This window comes from Littorina saxatilis, linkage group LG5 (genome assembly GCF_037325665.1).
Source record: "Littorina saxatilis isolate snail1 linkage group LG5, US_GU_Lsax_2.0, whole genome shotgun sequence".
In the NCBI taxonomy this organism is placed as follows: Eukaryota; Metazoa; Mollusca; class Gastropoda; order Littorinimorpha; family Littorinidae; genus Littorina; species Littorina saxatilis.
Genome location: NC_090249.1, coordinates 9,045,315 through 9,072,104, shown reverse-complemented (window position 1 = coordinate 9,072,104; position 26,790 = coordinate 9,045,315). Strand labels below are relative to the sequence as shown.

At 42.9% G+C, this 26,790-nt stretch overlaps 1 protein-coding gene across 1 annotated transcript in view; it reads right to left on the bottom strand.

Annotated features, from left to right (window-relative positions):
* Positions 1-26,790, bottom strand: part of LOC138965993 (A disintegrin and metalloproteinase with thrombospondin motifs like) — a 104,316-nt gene that overhangs the window by 44,575 nt on the left and 32,951 nt on the right. The window contains exons 2-4 of the mRNA XM_070338076.1: positions 20,690-20,761; positions 19,224-19,384; positions 17,447-17,502 (exon numbers count right to left, since the gene is read on the bottom strand). Of these exons, the coding sequence (XP_070194177.1) occupies positions 17,447-17,502; positions 19,224-19,384; positions 20,690-20,761 (289 nt within the window). The remainder of the gene's footprint in view (positions 1-17,446; positions 17,503-19,223; positions 19,385-20,689; positions 20,762-26,790) is intronic.

The window sequence follows — 26,790 nt, the reverse complement described above, 5'->3', positions numbered from 1 at the left end:
GCAAACATTCTCTGTGAACATGGCGAGAAGACGATTATCAGAGGCGATCCGATGGCAGATTATAGGAATGCATGCTACAGGAGCATCCTTCAAAGCGATTGGTCGTCAACTTGGCTACCACTACACCGTCATCAGCCGTTTGGTACGCAAACATCGTCAGACTGGTGCTGTGAAGGACCGTCCACAGTCAGGGCGACCCCGTGTGACGTCAGAACGTGAAGACCGAGCACTTCTCCGAATAATTCGGCGTGAGCCATTTTCAACGAGTACCGTCCTGAAACGAGCATGGCTTCCAAATCGACATCTGTCAACCAGGACCGTACGAAACCGCTTGAAAGCTGCAGGAATGGCAGCCCGAAGAGTCATTAAGCGTCCCCGACTGACAGATGACCACAAGAGAAGACGCTTGGCTTGGTGTCTGGCACGGCAAAGATGAAACCTGAGAACGTGGAGGAGGATCCACTGGTCGGACGAAAGCAGATTCCTTCTCCATGTCACTGACGGCCGACTGAGGGTATGGAGGCACAGGAACACGGCCTATACACCCAGGAACATCAGACAAACTGTTCCATTCGGTGGCGGGTCAGTCATGGTTTGGGGTTGCATTTCCCATGACTGCAAGCTAGACCTTGTCACCATACGTGGCAACCTCACGGGTGATCAGTATATGCGACATGTCCTGGAACCTGTTGTCGTTACTCATTTTGACAACCACCCACTTGCCACAAGACCCGTGTACATGGATGATAACGCCAGGCCTCATCGATCCAGGGCAGTAGTGGACTACCTCCAGAACAACGCTGTAACAACACTCCCATGGCCGGCAATGAGTCCAGATCTTAATCCGCTGGAGCATGTTTGGGACATCCTGGGGCGTCGTATACAAGCTCTGCAGCCTCCTGTGCAGACATTACGTGAATTGGAGGCAGCTTTGCATCGTGAGTGGTTGCAAGTGACCCGTGAACAGATCCGACGTTTGACTGGAGGGATGAGACGCAGGGTTGACGCCGTCATCCGGGCACGCGGGGGTTTCACTCGATATTGAACTTTTGAATCGCGTATGCCATCTGAGCACTCTCAATTACATTTTTTTCATGACACATTTACCTAAACTTGTCTTTTTCAGCTTGCAGCTCCATACTTATCAGGGGTACTGTTTTAGGGTTAAAACGTCACTTTTTGGCAAGGTACCAAATCACGATTAAAACCAATCAAAACTGGAGTTTTCTTGTGTGATGTTATTTCCAAAGAGTTGCTCTTGTCGATAACATTTGTCAAACCGAGCTCCTGAACTTACTGTTTCCATACCAGAACTTTAAAAATCAGTCATTGCGAAATTGAAGGGGGGTGCTTGGCTTTTTTCTTTGTGTCTATTTCCAAAACCTGAGCACTGTTGGGCATTGAAAGAAAAAATGCTCCAATACATCAAGTTCATCCTTACTTCTTCTTCTTCTTCTGCGTTCGTGGGCTGAAACTCCCACGTACACTCGTGTTTTTGCACGAGTGGAATTTTACGTGTATGACCGTTTTTACCCCGCCATTTAGGCAGCCATACGCCGTTTTCGGAGGAAGCATGCTGGGTATTTTCGTGTTTCTATAACCCACCGAACTCTGACATGGATTACAGGATCTTTTTCGTGCGCACTTGGTCTTGTGCTTGCGTGTACACACGAAGGGGGATAAGCCACTAGCAGGTCTGCACATAAGTTGACCTGGGAGATCGGAAAAATCTCCACACTTAACCCACCAGGCGGCCGCGACCGGGATTCGAACCCTCGACCTTCCGATTAAGAGGCCGACGTCTTACCACCCCGCCACAGCGCCCGTCGTTCATCCTTACAATATGTACAGTTTTTATTAGCCTTCACTTTCATTTTACACAATAAAATATTAGTTGGATAAATGTTTTGCAATATTTTCCAATGCAGTACACGTAATCGAACTTCACTAGTGACAGTGGCTGCTAAGTTCCAATTCTTTTCGTCAATTTCAAATCCTAATTTTCTTCTCCAAAATCCTTGTGAACAGGGTGGGCTGTATTGTTTTCCTACCAGAATCTTTCGAATTTCTTTTACTGATTTAACTTTTTTTTAAAGTGTTCTTTTGGCTTCCAGAGAGGTGCTACGCCTGTTAAGATGGAAATGAAATAGAATAGTTGATGGTAAGGGTTATCACAAAACAGCAAAAATAAAGTTGCATGCCTGTATTTTCAGTTTGAGTTTTTTTTAATTAAATACTCGTTTTCTTTGTTTGTTTGTTTATTTGTTGCTTAACGTCCAGCCGACTACGCAGAGCCATATCAGGACGAGACTAGTTTTCTGATTAGCTATAATTCACGTGAGAATATTATAAGATGCTACCTTTTTTTATATTTTTTTTAATAAGATTAGCTAATTGAGTCTGACAGGAACATAATTGAGGAATGCTTATAATTTCTTGGCCAGTTAAAAAAAAAATTAAACCCTTGAAATGAAGTTTACGGAGGTTAGATATGAGGATATCTTAATTGGGATAATGCATTTACCAGTAATTACAACGAGAGATTTACTTAAAAAAACTGAAGTCATTCATAAACAATAATTATGATTACAATCACAGAGTAAGGGGAAACATGGCCTTTGGTCTGGAACAGCAGCTGTAATGGTCTACTTGTCAAACCTGTCTGAATGTGCTTTTTTATTTTTGTATACCTAGTGTGAACGACATTTAGGTATTTGCAGACTAATTATTGTATTGCTGTTGTTTGTTTGTGAGTTATGTTATGGTGTGACCTAAATTGTTCGGAATTTGTTGTGTAACAGTATGTTCTAATTTGTAATTTGTTTCTCCATGACCCCAGAGGAACAGACTTCATATTAAAACCTTGAGACCCTGAAAATACTTGCATACTAAATGTTTGGTGGGTGGGTTTTTTTTTATTGGGGATAGGCAAGCTCTTGAATTGTGCAAGCCTTGAGAAACTTTCCAGTCTGATATACTAGAAAAAAGCGTGATCCTAACAATAACATGTTAATAAGATGAATACTTGATTAAATATTTGCAGGAGCTACTTCGGCAGACCCATACGGCTAGTATCACAATGCATGGAAGGTGAGTTCATTGATTTATGTTTTTCCCACCTTTTCTGTGTTTGATGTAAGCCGTGATTACCAAATGAGAACTTCAAAACATGTTGCTGAATTGCGAAAACCCAACCATGAAATCTGATGTAGTTGTGTAGCCCATCTAGAGGATAGAACATCTAATTTCGTGATAGCATAGCAATTTTGTGTACCTGACTAAATCTCTGCACATCACAGTGAAGTCTTACTTTATGATCAGATGATTCAATATCCACCCCCCCTCCCCCCGACTAAACAACGAAGAGCAGGCACTACACACTCACATAACTACCAACTCCACAATGTCATTACAGAATCAAGCAATCAGGAGAATGAAAGGATTCACCAGTGCTCCGCCACTCGGTTGGATAGCCATCACTAGGCACAACAAAATCCATTATTGAGGGTTTCTTGGACGTTTCAGAAGCTAGGGCTTGGAAGCTTCACATACAAATATTCCTAAGAAAAATCCTTGTCCTTGAGTAAAATTCCCAGTGAATGGGGCCAAAAACGACAAAATCGAATAATAATTTTTTTTTTAATCAAAACATATTGTTACATTTTTTGTCTTACTCAATGTGAAAGTCTGACCAAATCTGCGACATTGAGACAAACAAGTTGGGGTGGGCCTTTAACTAAATACTCTGAAGAGACCAAAAAGCAATGTACTCACGTTAAAATGACGAACACGGAACGAATAACAGCGACGTTTCGTTCCGTGTTCGTCATTTTAACGTGAGTACATTGCTTTTTGGTCTCTTTATTGTTCCCTCTCACGTGCAGTCGCCATTGTTTAATACTAAATACTCTGAAACCAGCAGCTACTTTAAGTAATTGTATTTGTGTTGTCATTATGTACTGCTTGCACTAATGCATTTTCTTTATCTCCTCAGAATCGAGTCACTCAGAGAAAGACCATTAACATGCAGGGCGCATAGTAAAACATATATAATTATGGCGTGCAAGTCGGTCGACAGTTGCCAGCCATTATCATCATAACAAGAGATGCAGATCATAGTTTCTTATGTTTTATGTTGGGTGCGACTTCCTCTCCAAGCTTCTGGAGCGTATCATCCTGGAGCAGTTGAGCGCCCACCTGTCTCGGAACTCGCTGATGCCAGTGTACCAGTCAGCGTACCGCCCTCACCACAGCACCGAGACGGCGCTCCTGCGAATCACCACGGACCTCCTGAACGCAACAGATAGCGGTCTCGTCTCTGCCCTTGTGCTGCTGGACCTTTCCGCGGCCTTCGACACGATCGACCACCAGCTACTCGTCGATCGCCTCAGTTCCACGTTCGGCATTCACGACACCGCCCTCTCTTGGTTTAGGAACTACCTCCAGAACCGCTCTCAGACTGTCACCACTGATTCGTTCTCTTCTCAGCCTGTCCCTGTCCGCTTCGGCGTCCCACAAGGATCTGTCCTCGGCCCTGTCCTTTTCACCCTGTACACCCAACCCCTCTCCCTGGTCATCGAATGCCACGGCCTGAACTACAACTCCTTTGCCGATGACACGCAGCTCCAGAACAGCGCCAAGCCGGAGGACGTTGACGATCTCCTTGGATCCATCTCCAGTTGTTTCACTGACATCAAGAACTGGATGACTGAGAACAAGCTGAAGCTGAACAGTGAGAAGACGGAGGCCCTTCTCGTTGGAACACGACAGAAGATTGCTTCCCTCACTGTGACCGACCTCCAGCTGGATGACGCGACTGTTCCATTCTCCCCTGCTGTCAAGAGCCTTGGCGTCTTTCTCGACTCCACTCTCTCCATGCAGACACACATCTCCTTCATCATCAAGACCTGCTTTTTCCACCTACGACGCATCGCCTCCATCCGTCGCTACCTCACCCACGACGCCTGTGTCAAGCTGGTTGTCTCCCTCATCTTCAGTCGTCTGGACTACTGCAACTCCCTTCTGGCTGGCCTCCCCGCCTCATCCATTCATGGCCTACAACGAGTCCAGAACGCCGCTGCCAGGCTGACGTTGAGGAAGACGAAGCGAGACCACATCACCCCCCTACTTCGCTCCTTGCACTGGCTCCCTGTCAACACCCGAATCTCCTACAAACTGTCCACTCTGGTCTACAAGTGTCTCTACGACTCTGCTCCCGAGTACCTTCAATCCTCCCTGGACCTGTACACCCAGCCCTCCGACCGTCCCCTTCGTTCTGCTGCTGACCCTCTCCGCCTCCACATCCCTCGCTCGAAACTCGCATCTGCTGGTCAGCGTGCATTTCCCTCCGCGGGCCCCTCCGTCTGGAACTCCCTGCCGCTTGAGCTTCGCCAGAGCCCCTCTCTTGACGCGTTCAAGAGTAGGTTGAAGACTCAGTTCTTCCCGTAGCTGGCTGCGACTTTCATGCTCGACGTGATGTGCTGTGCCCCAAAAGACATTCTTGTGCTGTGCTCTGTGAGAGGTGTTTTCTTTGTGCTTAATATTATTTTGTTTGACCTAGCTATTGATGTGTACATTGTTGTTAAACAGTTGTTTGTTTACCAGGGTTTGCTAGTGTGTGATAGGGTTCGTGTCCGTCTGAAGATGTTAGTTTCTTTATTAGTCCTGTGTTGACAACTCTTCGACAAGCGCTTAGAACTGTACCCACGGAATACGCGCTATATAAGCTTCATATTGATTGATTGATTGACTTTCGTGCATGTGCACAAGTCCCTAGATCTGCTTTATTTTTTAATTTAGAATTTCATTATCAGATAATTTGAAACATTTTGTTTAATTAAATTGTAAATACGTCCAAGTCAATTTGCAGCATTTTTTCTTTATAGTTCTTCTATATACCCTTAAAACTAACACATAGTAAAAACAAATTGTAACAAGAAGTGTTTGTTCAAGGCAGATCATCTGAAGCTTTTTTTTTAAATCTGTAAAATTGCATAGCGACATCCTCCAAAAATAAAATGTCTTTAGAATAAAGGTATCTACACGGTTTGTCTACCTATTTCTTGATAGCATTGCTTTTAAGTATAACTTTTTTTCTCAGAATATTTTTTTAATAAGTTTTATTCAAGGGAGGCAATAAAAAATGTTTACAAAAATGTGTCCAATTGTGTGCTTAAAAATATTAACATTATTTTCTTGTAGCCCCAAGAAGTGTGTTTTGTCTTGTAACTATTGTGATTTGAGAGCTTTAGCACTGAATGCTTTTCATCCTGGTGTAAATAGCATTGTAAAGCTTGCCTCTTGCTAATTTAGAGCAGTAGACTAGAAAGCAGCCTACTCCACAATCTTCTTTCATATTCTGTGCATACTCCTTGACAAAAGAACCACGAGATTTGTTTTTATTCCGATGTTGCCTTTTCTATTCAATTAAATACTTAAATCCTACGTGCAACACAAACCTTTTTTGTGTTGGTTTGTTTGTTTATTTTTATATTTTGTATGTATAGACCGTACTAGAGACCAGTCTTTCACCGTCGTATAATTGATCTGGAAATCTCCGCTAAGCAGTTCAATAACATAATGTGTACAAGGCTAAAGCATTTCTGCTACTCCACTCAAAATATGTCTAACTACGCACTCGTACTCTCTCCCTAACATAACACTTGTTCATGCAAAATTGTTTGCGGATTAGTAAAATTTGCGTGAAATAATATTGAATTGCGATTTTTTTTGTTGAAAATTACGTAATCTTCAAAATAGATGAGTGTTTACTGAAGCGATAAACTATTCATACAAGTTAATAAGAATGATTTGTAAGATCAAATACAAACCAGCAATACAACTGCTGTCGATAGATTACCCCCCTTGACTTAGTGGCTCCATAGCATGAGATACAGGCTCTGAGGCAGAAACTGCTTCGTTCTGAACTTGAATACATCGGTTCCTCTCAGTTACATATGGTCTTTTAATTCCTTCTGTCGTTTCAATGCAACAGGTAATCTTAGCCTTTGAATGTTGCATACTGTATCAAGTTCTGGTGTATTAGCGATCGAGAAGTTTACGAGGTAGTTGCAGAATCGATGTTTGTACCTTTCTGATCAGTTATCAGGAGATAAAAACAAGTCGCGTAAGGCGAAATTACAACATTTAGTCAAGCTGTCGAACTAACAGAATGAAACTGAACTCACTGCATTTTTACAGCAAGAGCGTATACTCGTAGCATCGTCAGTCCGCCGCTCGATGCACAGGCAGTGAAATTGACAAGAAGAGCGGGGTAGTAGTTGCGCTGAGAAGGATAGCACGCTTTTCTTTATCTCTATTCTTTTTAACTTTCTGAGCGTGTTTTTAATCCAAACATATCACATCTATATGTTTTTGGAATCAGGAACCCACAAGGAATAAGATGAAATTGTTTTTAAATCGATTTCGGACATTTTATTTTAATAATAATTTTTATATTTTTAATTTTCAAAGCTTGTTTTTAATCCGAATATAACATATTTATATATTTTTGGAATCAGAAAATAATGAAGAATAAGATAAACGTAAATTTGGATCGTTTTAAAAAAATTGGTTTTTTTTTTACAATTTTTAGATTTTTAATGACCAAAGTCATTCATTAATTTTTAAGCCACCAAGCTGAAATGCAATACCGAAGTCCGGCCTTCGTCGAAGATTGCTGGGCCAAAATTTCAATCAACTTTCACAAAAAGCCGGATATGACGTCATCAAAGGTATTTATCGAAAAAAAGAAAAAAACGTCCGGGGATATCATTCCCAGGAACTCTCATGTCAAATTTCATAAAGATCGGTCCAGTAGTTTGGTCTGAATCGCTCTACACACACACACAGACAGACAGACACACACACACACATGCACCACAACACTCGTCTCGATTCCCCCCTCTACGTTAAAACATTTAGTCAAAACTTGACTAAATGTAAAAAATGACATGTATGCAACATAAGAGGCTAAAAGGCTAAGAAACTTGATCTGTCTCGGTTTCTAGTCTTCATCGTTCATAGCATAGAGCAATACCATTTGTTGTGTAGAATCAATATGTTATTTATTCTGAAATAAAATATTCATGAAGAGGGTTCGATTCTGATCGAGTGAATATATGTGTCGAAAGCTGAATAAAGCAATGCGTTTGTCTTTGACTGGTGAAGTAGAGCTGACGCTTTTTGTGCTGGATGTAAGCTTATAGTTGGTTTTATCACACACACACACACACACACACAACCCTGATGTTTGTCAAAAATGTTGCATATTCCTGCTTCACAAATGCCTGCACAAAAGCACACGGATGTACATGTACCTACCTACATACCCGTGCAAACAATCTACCACTGCAACACCACAGCCCCACACATTTATATCCAAAAGTTGTCTGAATATTTAATACTGGCAATCTTGGTATTGAACGGGGAACTCTACTTTCATGGCGTATGTGGTCTAGGTCTCATTTTATACATGCTAAACCACCCTTACAAAATAAAAAGCCACACATCGTGTAAGCTAATCGACTAAACAAAAACCAGACACGCGAACAAACAAAAAACGAATACTTTGATTTTCAACAGATTTAGGTAAATAATTATGCCATGCAAGGAACATTTCTATTGAATTCGGTCGATGCTTAGATCTAGAAAAACACCAGCTCACTTTATGGGGATTTGAATAGTGCTGTTTCATGAGTTCCAGATCTAGACACAGGCGGAAGGTATCGTTCACTGGACCACTACTTACATAGAAAGACTACAAGGTATGACACTCAGCTTCGAGTCGTCTGTCAGACTCTGTGTTCTTGGAGTCGCTTCCTGCGGACAATTTTTTTGTTCAAGACGGTTTGCCTCTTCCTACAGTCTGTGTGAGGTCAAATAAATACAGTTGAATGATTGTTTTAACTGTATGTACCTTTAATTTTCAGCTGCCGTCCCCTGCAGGTTGTTTTTAACCATCATTTGGACGAATGTTCCTTTGCGAACCGCTACCCCATAGTTGTTAAGAAATCATGCATCCCGCACCGAATATGCATACCAGTGCTCATTGGTCTAAAACATATGTAAATATTGCAGCAAAGGGAAGCTACCCACGGGAGTTTCACTTTAGGTTTTTGGCGAAGAGCCGTTTGCGGAATAAAAATGAACGAAATGAAGAAAACGTTATATTTTTGGTAAGTATTAAATTTATGAATATTCAGTTAGTGACACAGGGTGTTTCAGAAGCACCTTCTTAGCATTGTTCCTTTTAGTTAACGTAGATTTTCCTGTGCCGGCTTGGCCTAACACAAAAATTGTGCCCCCCAAGAGCTGCTTGGACAACGTTGGCCTCTGCCATTTCGTTGCCACTCTTCGTTGCATAACAACGGAATAATAATAACCGTGAACGGAAGCGATGCAGACGATTTCAGTCGACCAATGAAAATAATCGTCGAATATCCGGCGGTTATTAACCAATGATCGCATCGGACTACTATCTCCTCGGACATACGACGATCATCATTCGCATGGGATCTAAGTGGTATGCCGTTGACAGACACGTTTGGTCGCACAAAATACGGTTTAAAAACATGCAGCGGACAGGCAGCTAAATATAAAAGGTACAGATAGTTAGAACATTCATTTATCACGCTATTTGTAAAGTTACAAAGATTCTTGACATTGGCAATTATTTTTTGCATACTTTTTTCTGAAGCTGAGTGAAATACCTTGTAGTCTTTCTATGTAAGTAGTGGTCCAGTGAACGATACCTTCCGCCTGTGATCTAGACTGACAAGGTAGTAGAACATTTATTTTTAGCTTGCAAAATCGAACTTGCCCTGCAGTCACCTTAAGTCGAACCGCTTTCACTGCCACCGGGGGTAGCAGTTTGGCGGGGTGAGGGCCATATAGTCGGCACACTGGGAGTGGAACTTGACGAAATGTCACCTTGGACCGTGTACGATAGCTTCTCTCCGGATTGACGTACAAACAGCGTCTGGGCCGCTTCAAACTTACATACGGATTACGATTCCTATCCCCAGTTTCTCATGTTGGTAACCACTGGCTATTTGTCAGATGTGTCGTTCTCCCACATTTGAACGATGCTGTAGTGCGAGCCGGTCAAAATGCCCTTTAGTTGTCAAACCACGTTCTCTTTTTCCGCGCAAACTGTTTTGCGTTCCGGACCGGAACACACTTCGGAGATGATCATTGACTATTTCTGATTGGACAATGATGCCAACGCCCACATGACCCTAGCTACAATGTCAAGGTCGGAAAGTCGTGAATTCGCCCGCAGAGAAAGACGAGAGAGAAAGAGAGAGAGACTCTGGGCTTTAAAACTGAGACCAAGACTGTGCCAGGGTCAGGGTTACCGAGACCAAGCCTTGCGTTGTTGAGTGACCAACAAAATTGAAAAACACGGGACGCACGTGAAATAAGTGGTGAAGCGATGAAGCAGCCGGGGCTGGCAGGGTCCCCGATGAATCATATGATATCTACTGTTTTTAGCCGTTTTTAAAGAATTCTTTCAAGTTTGCTTTTCCAAAAGTACCCTATCACAGTGACACGACGTACGGCAAAGAACGCACCCTGAAAATCCATACTCAGTCGGTGCAGCCGTTTCGGAGCCTTAAAGTACACACACACACACACACACACACACACACACACACACACACACACACACACACACACACACAGAAACTAACTTTATATGTATGATGATTACGTGCGTGTGTGTGTTTGTGTCCGTGTTTGTGTTCGTGTGTGTACTTGCGTGCGTGTGTGTGTGTGTGTGTGTGTGTGTGTGTTACTGTGTGTGTGTGTGTGTGTGTGTCCTTGACCAACCCCTTTTAACTCAACTATTTTCCCCTTCAAAAACATGGTATTTTCTTTTATCTGACCACAAACTGGAACCTCAAACAGAAAATAAAACACAATCCAAACATCTTCAGTTAAAGGCACAGTAAGCCTCCCGTAAACCATCACAGATACTGTCAGGCTTTTACACACAGTACAAACACCCTTCCATTTGAACGCTCACCAAACGGGAACGGCCTAGGTAAAGAGCGAGCAATTTTCAAAGAATTAATTTTGCGGATTGTGACAGAGACAGTCGGACCGTGGTGCGTTTTGGCGCTAGACCTAACTTTTAAAATCTAAATAATAAATTGACAGCTTGTTACACAAACATTTTTAAATCATAAAAGAATTCTTTTTTCATCAAGACAAGATCAGTACAATTCGAAGTTTTGAAAGTTTGAAAAAAGAAAAGCCCGGAAGCAGGGTCACGCAAGGTCGTGGTTCTCGTAGCAGACGACGGTTTATACCTATCGCCAGAAGCACAGCCGTTTGTTTCGTACATAGTCAGAGGTACTTAATAACGTGCTATTGCAGATAAGCTCACAGCGAGTCGCATTCAAATTACTAACTGACGACTACATTGTGAAAAAGGGAAACTTGATCACACGGGTTCACGATGGCTCAGGGGTAAGATAAACCACGCAAAAATAAATTCTTTGAAAATTGCTCGCTCTTTATGGAGGGCGCCTAAGATGTTCCCGTTTGGTGAGCGTTCAAATGGAAGGGTGTTTGTACTGTGTGTAAAAGCCTGACAGTATATGTGATGGTTTACGGGAGGCTTACTGTGATGTTAAGAAAAACAAGTCGCGTAAGGCGAAAATACAATATTTAGTCAAGTAGCTGTCGAACTCACAGAATGAAACTGAACGCAATGCCATTTTTCAGCAAGACCGTATACTCGTAGCATCGTCAGTCCACCGCTCATGGCAAAGGCAGTGAAATTGACAAGAAGAGCGGGGTAGTAGTTGCGCTAAGAAGGATAGCACGCTTTTCTGTACCTCTCTTTGTTTTAACTTTCTGAGCGTGTTTTTAATCCAAACATATCAATCTATATGTTTTTGGAATCAGGAACCGACAAGGAATAAGATGAAAGTGTTTTTAAATTGATTTCGACAATTTAATTTTGATAATAATTTTTATATATTTAATTTTCAGAGCTTGTTTTTAATCCGAATATAACATATTTATATGTTTTTGGAATCAGCAAATGATGGAAAATAAGATAAACGTAAATTTGGATCGTTTTATAAATTTTTATTTTTTTTTTACAATTTTCAGATTTTTAATGACCAAAGTCATTAATTAATTTTTAAGCCACCAAGCTGAAATGCAATACCGAAGTCCGGGCTTCGTCAAAGATTACTTGACCAAAATTTCAACCAATTTGGTTGAAAAATGAGGGCGTGACAGTGCCGCCTCAACTTTCACGAAAAGCCGGATATGACGTCATCAAAGACATTTATCAAAAAAATGAAAAAAACGTTCGGGGATTTCATACCCAGGAACTCTCATGTCAAATTTCATAAAGATCGGTCCAGTAGTTTAGTCTGAATCGCTCTACACACACACACACACACACACACACATACACACACACGCACATACACCCCGACCCTCGTTTCGATTCCCCCTCGATGTTAAAATATTTAGTCAAAACTTGACTAAATATAAAAACTAGTAAAAAATTCATTCGTTCGGCCCGGACGTGAAAAACACAAAATGTCGCCTTTGCCGGCATCGTTTGTGCACGCTCCCGGACCACTGCGCGAAAAAGTGACGTCACTCTAGTCTTTGTTGTGTTCTCAGAACGCGTCCGTCTTCTGCGCAAACAGTTTATAGCGGCTTCATTGAGAAGACTTGTGAGCATCTGAGATGGTACCCGACCAAAACAAACTGTAAATCTATGCCTATCAAAGATTGATTGATTTTTTCTTCACAAGCTTTTTGCAAAATGAACGTCCATAACACACACTTTGACTAAAACACTCCACACACGGCTGATTCCTTGACGAGGTGTGGGAGCTTGAGTACTTCTATGACCCCGAGAGCTATGCCAGCGGGAGTGTCAAAACTTCTGGTAGCGTCTCGCATGCTGGACAGGTCAACGGAGAGAGGTCAGACTAATATCAGCAAACTCTCCTCGAGTCATAAGGGGCATGAGAAGGATACTCATGTAAATAAAACCATGGGCAGACCGGACTCATCAGCCATGGCAGGCAACCAGTCTAGGAGAAGGACACTCCGAATTCAAACCACCCCCCAACGAAGTCGGAGCGATGCTGACTGTGTTTCCGGACACAGTGTGGGAACCTAAACTAAGTTCTTGGGAGACGAGCTCGCACGCCACCACTATGGATTATGCCTCAGATTCAGACAGATATTTCGATATGGTGTCGTTCCCGTGGACCTTTGCCAGGCGGGAACGGTGCCGGACCCTCAGCCTCAAGGGGGTCCACCTCAGCGACTGGCGGCTCTGTTGACTCGGGAACCAGGGGAAGACAGAGTAGAGCGACTGGTCGAACTCAACATCCAGCGACAGCCATCAGGGTTGTGCAGTGGAATGCAGAAGGCGTCCAGAGAAAGAAACCAGAGCTACAGGCTTTTCTGAGAGACAACAACATCGACATTATCTGCATCCAGGAGACCCACCTGAAAGAAGACCGCAGATTCTTCGTCAGAGGTTATGACACCTTCCGACGGGACCGGCCGACCGGACACAAGGGTGGAGTCCTCACCCTAGTCCGACACAACATCCCGGCAGCTATGACGGCACAGACGGCAGACGGCGACCTTGAGTACATCACCATCAAGACCTTCCTGCAGGGAGAAGAACTCTCCATCACCAACGTCTATAGCCCACCTACCACCAAGCTGGACCTCCACACCATCCAGCTCCCAAACGAGAAACATCTCATCGTTGGCGACTTCAACGGCCACTCCCCAGCATGGGGCTACGACAGTACTGACGCAAGAGGAGAAGACATACAGGACTGGATGACCGACAACCAGCTCATCCTTATCAACCAGCCAGATGACAAGCCATCCTACTACTCCAGAGCTTGGAAGAAAAGCTCAACCCCTGACCTTGCCATAGCCACAGAAGAGGTAGAAAAAAGGACCACCAGAACTGTCAACGACCAACTGGGAGGAAGTGACCACTTACCCATCACCCTCTCCATTGCTGACATGCAGACCATCCTGGAGTACCACAGAAAGAAAGCCAGCTGGAACTTCAAGAAAGCCAAATGGACCAAGTACCAGCTCCAAGCAGAAAGCCTTCGCAACATCACCTTCACTGAGGACATCAACCACAACGTAAAAGAGCTGACACAGACCATCCTAGCGGCTGCCAGGAAGTCCATCCCCCGTGGCTTCAGGAAGGACTACAAACCTTACTGGAGTCAAAGGCTGGCCTGCCTGCACCAGCGACTTTCAGAAGCCAGAGAAAGCATGGAGCAGTCCCCATCCACTGAAACAACGACCATGCACAACCAACTGAAGGAGGATTTCAACAAGACCAAGACACAAGAACTGCAACAAAGCTGGCAGGAAATCACCTCCACCATTGGCCTCGATTCAGACACAGGGAAACTCTGGCGTCTCACCAAAATTCTAAACGAAGACAGCATGGCCACGCGGGGACCTACAGTACTAGAAGACAGCGGAACCTTCCACACTGGAAAAAGAGCAGCAAATCTCCTTGCCGACGTCTTTGAGACCGAGAGCACCATCAAAGTCCCACCCCAAAGAAAGAAGGAAGTTGCAGAACAACTTGAAACCAGACTCCGACAGCAGAGAAATGCAGCCCCACCAATGACCTCAGATCTTACCATGGCAGAGCTCGTCGATGCGATCAAAAGACTCAAGTGCAAGAAAGCGCCCGGAAAGGATGGAGTCTGCAACGAGATGATCAAACACCTCGGGCCTGCTGCCAGAACTAAGCTCCTTGAGCTCTTGAACCAGTCGTGGAGATCCGGAGTCTTCCCCTCAGCATGGAAAGAGGCCATCATCATACCCATCCTGAAGAAGGACAAGAACCGCAAGCAAAAGACAAGCTACAGACCAATCAGTCTACTCAGCTGCCTCGGCAAGACCCTCGAGCGCATGATCAACAAGAGGCTGATGTGGCACCTGGAAACCAACAACCTGATCATCAATGAACAGTCTGCCTTCAGGAAGAACAGGAGTACTGAAGACCAGCTGATCTACCTCACCCAATCAATAGAGAATGCCTTCCAGGAGAAGAAGAAAGTCATTGCCACCTTCATTGACCTCTCCAAGGCCTTCGACAAGGTGTGGAAGGAAGGCCTCCTCCTGAAGCTATTGACGGCAGGAATCGCTGGACAAATGTTCAACTGGATCAAGAGCTTCCTGTGCCACAGAACCGCGAGAGTCAAGCTTGATGGCAACCTGAGCTACACTGTGAAGATCAGGGAAGGAGTCCCCCAGGGAGGAGTAATATCCCCCACCCTCTTCGTCGTCTTCATCAACGACATCACCAACAGTCTGTCCAGACACATCTCCAAAGCCCTACACGCCGATGACCTTGCGATGTGGAGCGCTGCCGAGTCCACCGCAACCACCAAAGTCCGGATGCAGGAGGCCCTCAACATCACCTCTAAGTGGGCGACAGACTGGTGTGTCACCGTGAACAGCCTCAAGACCGTAGCCACCTGCTTCTCCCTCTCCAATTCCAAAGAGACCCTCCAACTGACCATCAACAACCAGGCAATACCACAGGAAGACACCCCTACCTACCTAGGTATCAAGCTAGACAAGAAGCTCACCTGGAACCCACACATCAAAGAGGCGGAGAAGAGGGCTACGAGAAGACTCTCCATCATGAAGAAACTGGCTGGCACAAAGTGGGGAGCCAGCAGCAACATCCTCAGACAGGTGTATACGGGACACGTCCGCCCTGTGATGGAGTATGGAGCTGCAGCCTGGGCCACAGCTGCGAAGAGCAACACCAGCCGGCTCAACAAAGTGCAGAACGCAAGCATGCGCATCATCACAGGGGGACTGAAAACTACGCCCATACACGCCCTTGAAGCCACCACCAGACTCCCTTCCCTGGACCACCGACGAGAAGAGAAGGTCATCGTGCAGTACGAGAAGCTGCAACGACTCCCCTCTCACCCAGCACACCAGCACACCCAACAGCTGACGAAGAACAGGCTGAAAAGAAGCAGTTTCAACCATCTGGCCAAGCAGCTAGAGAGAACCCAAACCAGCTTCCTACCACGCACCCCTGAAGAACAAGAGCCCCTCCAAGACGCTGAAGAGTGGAACAGCCAGCTCAGCAAGGTGCTCTTTGTTACTGACATGCCAGGAGTGACCAGCAAGAGAGAGCAGCAGGACGCAGTCCTCAAGAACCTCACGCTGGAGATGATGCACCAGGACTACAACGCCTCAGTATGGACTCACATCTACACTGACGGGTCCTCAGATGGTGCCATCAAAAACGGAGGAAGCGGGATCCTGGTACGCTACCCAGACGGACACACCCTTTCAAGATCCCTGCCTGCCGGAGAGCTGTCATCCAACTACCGGGCAGAACTCACCGCTCTCAGAGAAGCAGTTAGCCTGGTCAGCGAACACCCACCCTCTCACGCCGTCTTCCTGACCGACTGCAGATCCGCCGTCCAAAGCCTGCAGTCGCCCAAAGAGCAGCTGGAACGAGACACCCAGCGTCTTCTTTGTACTCTCTCCCAGAGCACAAACGTCGCTGTCCAGTGGATCCCTGCTCACTGTGGCCTCTCAGGGAACGAGGAAGCGGACAGACTGGCCAAGACTGGCAGCCATCTGGAGCAGACAAGACCAACAGTCTCTTACAGTGAAGCCAAAACCCTGGTGAAAAGACACTACCAAACCACCTGGAATGCCCAACACAGCCTGCCATCTGATGATCAGATGCCCAACTTACAGCGCCATCAGCAGACCATCCTCTTCCGCCTACGGACTGGACACTGTCGACTGCGTGCCCACATGCACCGCCTTGGTCTGTCGCACACACCGAACTGCCTGTGCGAAACAGGCCCACAGACCCCGGAGCACATCCTGCAGACCTGCCCGCTCCACCAGGAAGCCAGAACAGATCACTGGCCACAAGGTGCCACACTGCAGGAGCAACTCTGGGGCACCAAAGACTCCCTGATCCTGACCACTAGCTTTATTCAAGCTACAAAACTTGAAGTCTGACCTGAGGCCAAAAATCCTGGAACGCCGAAGAAGAAGAAATGACTAAAACAAAATCGACTTAACAGCAAAGAGCAATTTCTATCTTCCATTTTGGCCACAACGACAAATTGCTCCTTTTTCTAGTGGGAACGGCTCGCAAAGGCCCCGTCCCGACTGTGTGTGAGGAAAACAAGAAGGCAACAGTCACTTGTCGTGCTGAGTTGTCGGCCGTCTTCCTCGCAACGTCTATAATAAGGTAGACACATGGGACGAAATGGTTCAAGTTTGGGTGCGAAACAGAATTACAGGGAAAAAAACGTAAAATGTCTCTTGACGAATCATATATTAGGTGTGTACTGTGTTCTCTCCATAGAATGCATTGCTCGCGAGATTACCTACAGACATCACTGTCACTGACCTTTTGGACTGTCCGAACAGGAGGAACCATTAGATGACAATTTGCAAAGGTTTTCTCTGCAAAAGAGACCAAACTCTAAAATCAAAACTACTGTACACTCTCGAAAACGTCCCCAAGCACAATTGCCGCCCGGGAAACTATCTTTGGCATTGGTAGGACAAGTGTCCAATTGCCACCCCCCCCTCCCCAATTGTGTGCGTGTTTGCCCTATTCTATACTACCCATAACGTAAATACAAAACACCCAGGCAGATACCTTAAGTGCAAATCTTTGTGATGAAACCTTTTATTGTAAAACTAGTTATACGATTGCATTCATTTTCTTACCATATTCAGCAAATAGATTGATTTTACCCAAGGCAGTGTCTACACACTCAGTTACACTACACATGCAGTCACACCCACAACCTATTAAAATTTACAAAACAAATATGTTAAAACCAAGTTGAGATTTGTCTGAATAATGATTCAATTGAATGACCTGATATCATTGTTTTCTTTGTGATGGACATTGCCGATTCTAAAAACAGGCAAAATATCTGTGTAAAATGTCTGAACTGGACCTCAAGTGTTTTACTTCAAATTTGAATGACAAAAAAACCCGATTGAAGATCCCTGTTACCAGGCGTTTCTGGCCGACATTTTGAATAAGGGTACCCCCAAAATTGACCCCATCAGAATCTGAGTTCTAAATTCAAGAAACAGAAGATAAGAAATCAGCAACAACACTTATTATTTAAATTGTTTTTTGCAAGAAAAACATGTTGCGTAAGGCGAAATTACAACATTTAGCCAATCTGTCGAACTCACAGAATGAAACTGAACGCACTGCATTTTTTTCACCAAGACAATACAACTTCGTCAGTCCCCGCGGCAAGGAAATCGCTCACTTTTCACGTGCAAATCGAAGTGAAATTGACAAGCCAGTATAGCACAGTAACGTATTACGCTACGCAGGAAAGCGCGCTTTTCTGTATTCTTTGAAACTTTCCGAGCTTGTTTTTTTAATACAAACATATAAAATCTATATGTTTTTGAAATCAGAAAATGGTAAAAATGAAGATGAAGTCATTTTTGGATCGATTTCACACATTTTAATCGTAGTACCTAATTAACTTATTTTCATTAATTGTGATCACATGTTTAGAGTAAATATGACATATGTAAATATTTTTATATTGAGAATTGATGCAATCATTGTCAAAGCTGTTTGCGAAAATTCGATTTTTATTATCATCTTTGATGAGAAAATTGATTTATTAATTCTTTAGCTTCGGAGCTGCAATGCAATCCCATAGTCCGGAATTCGTAAAAAATTGCTTGACTAAAATGTCAACCAATTTGGTTGAAAAATGAGAGTTGTTGTGTTCAGCTCGCTTGAAAATGACATGGTGACAGTTCTGAAGAATCATGTGAAATTGCGTCACTCAGTTTGAATCTATTGCAATTTTACGTTATTTCCTTACTGTCTGGTCTTGATTCTGAGTCTGTCCCTTTCTCGTGGACCTGAAAAAGTGAAGTAAAAGGTATGTTGAACCTGGTGTGAGATTGTTGCGTGATACCTTTTTAGCGGTTAATAATTCATGAGGTCAAGTATGAGGTCACATGAAAAAGGTCACACCAGCCTCGGTTCAATCCCGTCCCCATTACGGCTGTTCTGTCTAGAGTCGCGGGATCGGTTGGAATTTTATTTTGGTCGAAATAAACCGGCTCATGTTGATATTCATTTCCTCGATATGTCTGTTATCATTTGCATATAAAAAATAACTCATACTGACCCAGTCATTAAGATGGCTACATCATGGCCCGCGTACTTGCTGTTAGTCTCGTAGGCATGCATCCACCCCCGGAAGCCCTCTATCACTCCGGACAGAGACACCAGGGGCTCACCGCCTATACTTACGCGGCTGCTCTCGATGAACTGCTGAAAACCTGAAAACTGCACCATTCACCTTTGTGTTAACGAATTACACTTAGGACTCAGGACGCTTCAACCCAATATTTTGGCTATTCGAGACCGATTCAATTTCGTTTCCTTCATCATGTTTCATGGTATTCTCCGTGTATCAATCTAAACTTGGCCAAAACATTATTGCAACAAATTGCAAACCCACATTAAAGCCTTAATCCCCGTGTCGTTTCATTAAACCTGTATATGCCAAAGAAGGCCGTTGACTTAACCTTCAGGATCACCTTTTGAATTAAATATTTCTTTTACAGGGATCACGTGACCGCCGCTCAAGTAAGAGTACCCTCAAAATCGACAAGACAAAAACGGAAGAGCCGAATGAAAAATCGACAAAAAATCACAATAGGCAAAACTTTGCAACTTTGACATACAAGAAGAAAGTCAAACCAATTATCTACCCTGAACAGATTGTTTTGATGTGCTATTTTGCGTATTTCGCGTGCTATGCTATTCCTACTGATGCAGGTGTCGATCGCAAGAGAGGTCAATAACGGGACTTTTTGCGTCCTTTTTTAGGGGTATCACGACAAAAAGCGCAGCACTTTAGCAATGACTTGGTTGATTGCTTTGAAACTTTCAGAATAATTCATGAACATACTGAAGATACTTTGAGCGAAATTTTGGATCGTTACCGATATGTGTTAAAATGTTATGCAAGAGGGTCAAAAACGGGACTTTTTGCGTCATTTTTTAGGGGTATCATGACAAAAAAGTCTGCACTGCACAAATTGTGATTTTTTTTCGATTTTTCATTGGGCTCTTCCGTTTTTGTCTGGTCGATTTTGAGGGTACCCTTACTTGAGTGGCGGTCAAGTGATCCCTGCAAAAGAAATATTTAATCCAAAAGGTGATTCTGAAGGTTAAGTGAACGGCCTTCTCTGGCATATACAGTTTTAATGAAATGACACGGGGATTAATGCTTTCATTTGGGTTTGAAATTTGTTGCAATAATCTTTTGGCCAAGTTTATTTACACTTGGGTCTGTCACAGTAAAGCGAAGAAGGTTGTACAAAAACTCTTGTTAGGTCAAATCTCGATCTCCTTTAAAAAATTAAAACATTCTAATTGCTAACACTTTTGAATCCCGTGACTCTCTAAGACTACTCAGTTGCGTCAATAAAAAAGTGTATTCTTATTCACTAGATGGAAAGCACAACAGAGACAACGTGTTTATCAAAGTGTTGCATGCATTTAACAGTTAGTTACATGAGATGAATATGCCCAAAGAGAGTACTAGAAAAAATTCTTGTCTGCAAAACAAAGTAGAAACAATACCAGTATTTTCCCGTAGGACCGAATTCTCAGTTGCAGTCTTGGGTTAATGATAGCACGAAGTCTTAGATTCACCTGTGAACAAAAGAATACATGACACTCAATCAAGCAAATGGTAAACATATTAACCGTTTTAAAAGAGGTTGTTAGCAGTTGCTAAAGGCCAAGATACACGATCGGTTTCGCACATACGTTTGAAGCGGACGGGTCAGACCTGATAGTCTCAGAGGAACGGAACGCTTGCCACACCATGCTCCTGAGACGTATGAGGTGAAGGTCGTTTTACCCCACATTTGACGTGGAAGTCTGCTGCATGGCCCGTATGCATGAGGAGGAAGTCTGCAACACTGGAAGTAGAGGCCTCTTTCGGAAGTGGGAACTCCCGAAGTTTAACTTTCCAACTGTTCACTATGCATGAACGCCGGAGTGGTGACTTCGAGAGTATTCGGTCAAGGTCGCGAAAATTGGGGGAATCCTAACTAGTACGCATGCGTTTGTTAACGGTAAGCTTGCCACCAGAAGAAACAAATCTCATCGCGAGTTCAAAAAGGCGAACGTTGAGCGCGCTGTAGTACTAACAGCGTTATTGCTGTGTTTTTTTGTAATTGTTAAACGAAAGGGTCGGTTCAAACCTGTGATGATTGTCTTGGAATCGAATGACTGTCTATGACAAATGACTTTGTTGGCTTGAATGTTGGGAGAAGAGTAAATGATGATGTTGAACTTTTTTTTTTTTTGGGGGGGGGGGGGGAATCTCAGCTGCTTGCTTCAACCCTTTATTTATTTATTTTTTTATTTTTTTTGCGGGGAGTATCCCTCTTCATTGATCTTTTTTTCTTTTCTTTTTTTCTGCTTTTTATATTAATTGTTCTACTTTAAATGTACCTATGTCGTTAACAATACTATTTCTAAATGTATTTTAAACACGCCCAAAAAACTTCCTTTACGGTAATTTTTAATAATCATATTATATTTACAAATCACTTTATCCTCAACGCATTTCCAAGTGAACATAATTTTGGGGCACAAAAACAAAAAAACAAAAAAAGTATAATCAATTTCGTTCTCACAAAAAGTACAACAATTACTGTATGTTGAACTTGTGTTTAGGCCTAAAAAAAAAATAGGTGTGGTTACGGTAACCCGACCTACCCTATTTTTAGGGCCCGACCCTAAAACTTTTTATTACATTTGTCAAAAAAACAACAAAAAACCCAAGAAAACGAGTGCAGAAAACGCAATGAAAGCGTAAGCGCTCGAGTCGCACACTTATTTCCCTGTCAAGTAGGTTTAATTTGTACACTTAAAAAAAAAGTTTAAAAAAAAAGTGATTGCCTACCTTCCTACCCTATTTTTTGGGGCTATGTTACCTTAACCACACCTTTTTTTTTTTTTTGCCTTAATAATTTTTGTTGGACAAACATAGATTGGTTATGGGGAAACTTTGGGTTACTGGTAAAGTTTAAAAGGAAGAACATTATGCAGTAGACCGTAAATAACTAAGTTTAGTGACTTGTTCCTTATTTATTGGGGAAATGTCTGTCAAGAAGTTTAGAAAAGACAATACTGTTCATCGGTGTTTTAATTTGTTTTCCCTCGTAAAATTTTTGATTACGATGGCGATGCATGGCCACTCGTCTAGAAAAATCACTATGCAAAGATGTGTTATCAGTTATTCAGTCGTGGTAGTTTGAAAGCTCACCATCAGTTCTTCGCCGAATGACTCGAGCACGTTTTTTTCGGTCAGTAAATGATCGTACTGTCGGTTTTGAGCCCCGCTGTTTCAAGCTTTTCACCTAAATCAAACAAGAATGTCACAGTTCGTGTCAAAGGTGCATGTAGCCGACCGTCTCATTGTAGCCAAGTTACGACAGTTGCTCGATTGACGCATTTCACGTCTTCAATATTGTGTCTGAGCTCATTTCCAAATGAGCTGCCTTTAAAACCAGAATGTCATGCAACTGTAGCATGCGTTGGGGGTTTCTTTTAGATGGGTAAGGACCTTTAAGATGCGATATCGTCGTATAAATGATGAAATTAACTTTGAAAGTGGGAACTTCGGAAGCAAAGCTGCCAGCTACTCGGTATGCACGAGCTAACTTCAACGCCGAAGTAGTAGCTTCGAGAGTCCTGAGGTCAAGGTCGAGGAAATTGGGGGAATCCCAATTAGTGCGCATGCGTTTGTAAACGGTAGGCTTGGTGACCAGAAGAAACAAATCTCATCGCGAGTTCGTAAATGGGCGAACGTTGATCGCGCTGTAGCTTTTACAATGAGTTGTTGTTTTTGACTGGTTGAACGAAATGGTCTGTTCAAAGCTGTGATGATTGTCTTGAAATTGAATGACTGTCTGTAATAATGATTTTGTTGACCAGAATGTTGGGGAGAATAAAACTTTTTTCGTTTATGTGGTAGCGAAGTCGGTTATGTTAAACCTCTTTTTTTTTAATGGTTGTGTATCAGTAAAACTGTTTGGTTAGAGCGAAAGTTTTGGGCTACTGGTCAATTTAAAAAGGCAGAACTCAAATTTTTTGGGGAATCAAGATATAAGGTGTAGTGAAAAGAAGATTAAGTTGAACAGTAACTTTCATATTAATTGGGAAAATGTGTGTCCAAATTTTTACAAAAGATAAATTATGTTTGTCCTCGTTAATTGTGAACAGGATGTATGTTTATGTAAAGTTGAAAGTCAAGATTGGATTTGTTTATCCTACGCGCGTGTGTGCATGTGTGTTAGACATAGACATAGAACGCTTCATTATCTCAATTTCGAGAAACTCGGGTGTGGTGAATCACAACAAACAACATAAAACGTAAGAAAATGAATAAAATATCGAGGCGCAAATAATCAGCTCATAATAGTGTGTGTGTGTGGGGGGGGTGGGGGGTGGGGGTGCACACACACACACACACCGTTGAACACACACGCACGCGCACACAAACAAACGCACAATTATACCCGCACACACACACAGACACTCGCACAAATACATACAAACACACACCCTTCCCCCCCCCCCACACACACATGTGCGCGCGTGCACTGCAAACGAATGAATAAATGAACAGACGCACACCTACACACGCACGCACGAACGCACACACACCCACACACACACACGCACACGCACACTCTCACACAAACACACACTCACACATGCACACACAGACGCCCATTTACATAAAAACACCCCCTCCTATAAGCGGGGATGAAATTTTTAGAGTGGTGGCCAGTGACCCAGAACGAACAAAAGTCAAAGCTGACAACTCAGGTTTGTATTCAGGGAAATTTACACGAAATGCACGCACGAGATACGACTTTTCTTTTTACATTTAGTCAAGTTTTGACTCAAATTATTGCAAAAATGTTCGCACGTTCAGAAAAGCGTTAAACCACAATCCATTTTAATTGAACTTGATATGCTGGAAAAGGTAATTATGTCTACTGTTCATATCATTTGTTCGATCGGTGGTACTTTGTATAGGCATCCCGTGGCAGCCTGTCAAACAAGGTCACCCTTAAAATCGACCTGACAAAAACCAATGCCCCGTATTTTAAAATCTGCAAAAAATCAGAATGTGCACTTACCAAACACTTCTGACCACCATTGGAAAGGCCATTCAATTACCTGTTCAGAGCATTTTGTTTCATGCACCTTACGTCTTTAGTATTTGTGTAGCCTTTTGTCAAAGGCAGTAGGTGTCAACCGTTTTGCGGCCATTTTTGAGGGGGTCACTGAGAGAGCCATATCTGCTCAAGTTCCCAATGAATTGCTTTGAAATTTTCCGAAGTTATGACCAATAGGCTGACCAGCATGTGTGTGGATTTTTGTGAACGTGTATATCAAGCGTGTCGTATTACGTATTTTTTCCGAAAGATCTAAACAAATATTCTTATTAATTCAGGGTTTAAGGACAAAAAATCGTGACTTTGCAAGCGAAACAAAAAATGGTTGAGGCAATTGGTGCCAAAGTTTCAGGCAGATCTGAGTGCTGGTTTACATTTGCTGAAGATGGGAACGCACAAGAAAAATTATCGATGATCGTCTTTTTTACTGCATACAGTCGCAGTAGAGATATCAGTCCATGGCCTGTGCTGAGGTTATTTTTAGCCAGAGCGCTGTGCTGATTTGATAGTTATAAGAGTGCGCGGCGGGCGCGCGGTAGTGTTTGTGTGTGTGTGTGTGTGAGTGTGTGTGCGTTTGAGTCTGTTCATGATAACGTGTGTGTTGGAGACAGAGAGACTGAGTCTGAAGTCTGAATGTTTTAATGAGTAGGCCTTGGGCCCTTTTCATGGAGATGAGCACATCTCAAGCACCAGCATACAAATGCACATAGTAAACAACAAGTCGCGTAAGGCGAAAATACAATATTTAGTCAAGTAGCTGTCGAACTCACAGAATGAAACTGAACGCAACGCAACGCAGCAAGACCGTATACTCGTAGCATCGTCACTCCACCGCCCGTGGCAAAGGCAGTGCCCGTGGAATTGACAAGAAGAGCGGGGTATTCGTTGCGCTAAGAAGGATAGCACGCTTTTCTGTACCTCTCTTCGTTTTAACTTTCTGAGCGTGTTTTTAATCCAAACATATCATATCTATATATTTTTGGAATCAGGAACCGACAAGGAATAAGATGAAAGTGTTTTTGAATTGATTTCGAAAAAAAAAATTGATAATAATTTTTATATATTTAATTTTCAGAGCTTGTTTTTAATCCAATATATGTTTTTGGAATCAGCAAATGATGGAGAATAAGATAAACGTAAATTTGGATCGTTTTATAAATTTTTATTTTTTTTTTACAACTTTCCGATTTTTAATGACCAAAGTCATAAATTAATTTTTAAGCCACCAAGCTGAAATGCAATACCGAACCCCGGGCTTCGTCGAAGATTACTTGACCAAAATTTCAACCAATTTGGTTGAAAAATGAGGGCGTGACAGTGCCGCCTCAACTTTCACGAAAAGCCGGATATGACGTCATCAAAGACATTTATCAAAAAAATGAAAAAAAACGTTCGGGGATTTCATACCCAGGAACTCTCATGCCAAATTTTATAAAGATCGGTCCAGTAGTTTAGTCTGAATCGCTCTACACACACACACAGACAGACAGACAGACAGACAGACACACACACGCACATACACCACGACCCTCGTTTCGATTCCCCCTCGATGTTAAAATATTTAGTCAAAACTTGACTAAATATAAAAACAAGAACATCCTACTCATTATATATAATCCTATTCCAATAATTCCGGTGTGCTTTTCACACACTTGCGCGTACATGGGTGTTTGTGTTTGCGTGTGGTCATATGAATGGTGTGTGTCTGTGAGTGTATGTTTACGAGCGCGTGTATGCTTTGTAAGGGAGTATCGCCCTGTTTCGTTTACGGATTACGGATTACGAATGGAAAGCGCCTTCATGACAAATGTAGAAAAACGTAGCAATAGCGGCTTACTAGTGTTTGAAAACAGCATGGTTAATTTAAACAATGATGGGATTCTAGTGTATTTTCGTGGAATATAATATTCTCTTAACTCAGCATATTTAGGGCATACTAAAACAAAGTGGACTTCATCTTCAACACTGCCACAACAAAATGGACAAGATAAATCAGCGGAGGTTGCATTTAAATTAAAGCGAAATCGATGCACTTTCAGAGGAGATACTCCCAATCTAAGTCTAATCAGAAGATTTCTAGCTTTAATATGTTTCAAATCACTTAAATAGTTGGATAATGTTAGGGTTGATTTGAAGGTTCTGTACAGAGAGAAACGTTCACTTCCTTGTACATTTTCAAGTCAGGTTTGCTTATAGGATGAAATAAGTGTTTCTTTAAATGCTGTTAGGAACGCCCTCTCATCGCCAACACCTTGGTTTTCCCATACTTCATCAAAACCGTACATGTACAGAGTGTAACAGATCGAGGAGGCCCATGTTTTCTTATTTTGTTCATGGAGATATTTCAGCATTTTATACGCCTTGCTCGGAAGGCGATGATGTGGCATCCTCAATATACGTAGCCAAAAACGAATGCATTTGACAAAGCTGTTTATAAACAAGGGGTACCTTCCCGTTTCTCCATAGACCATAGCATTT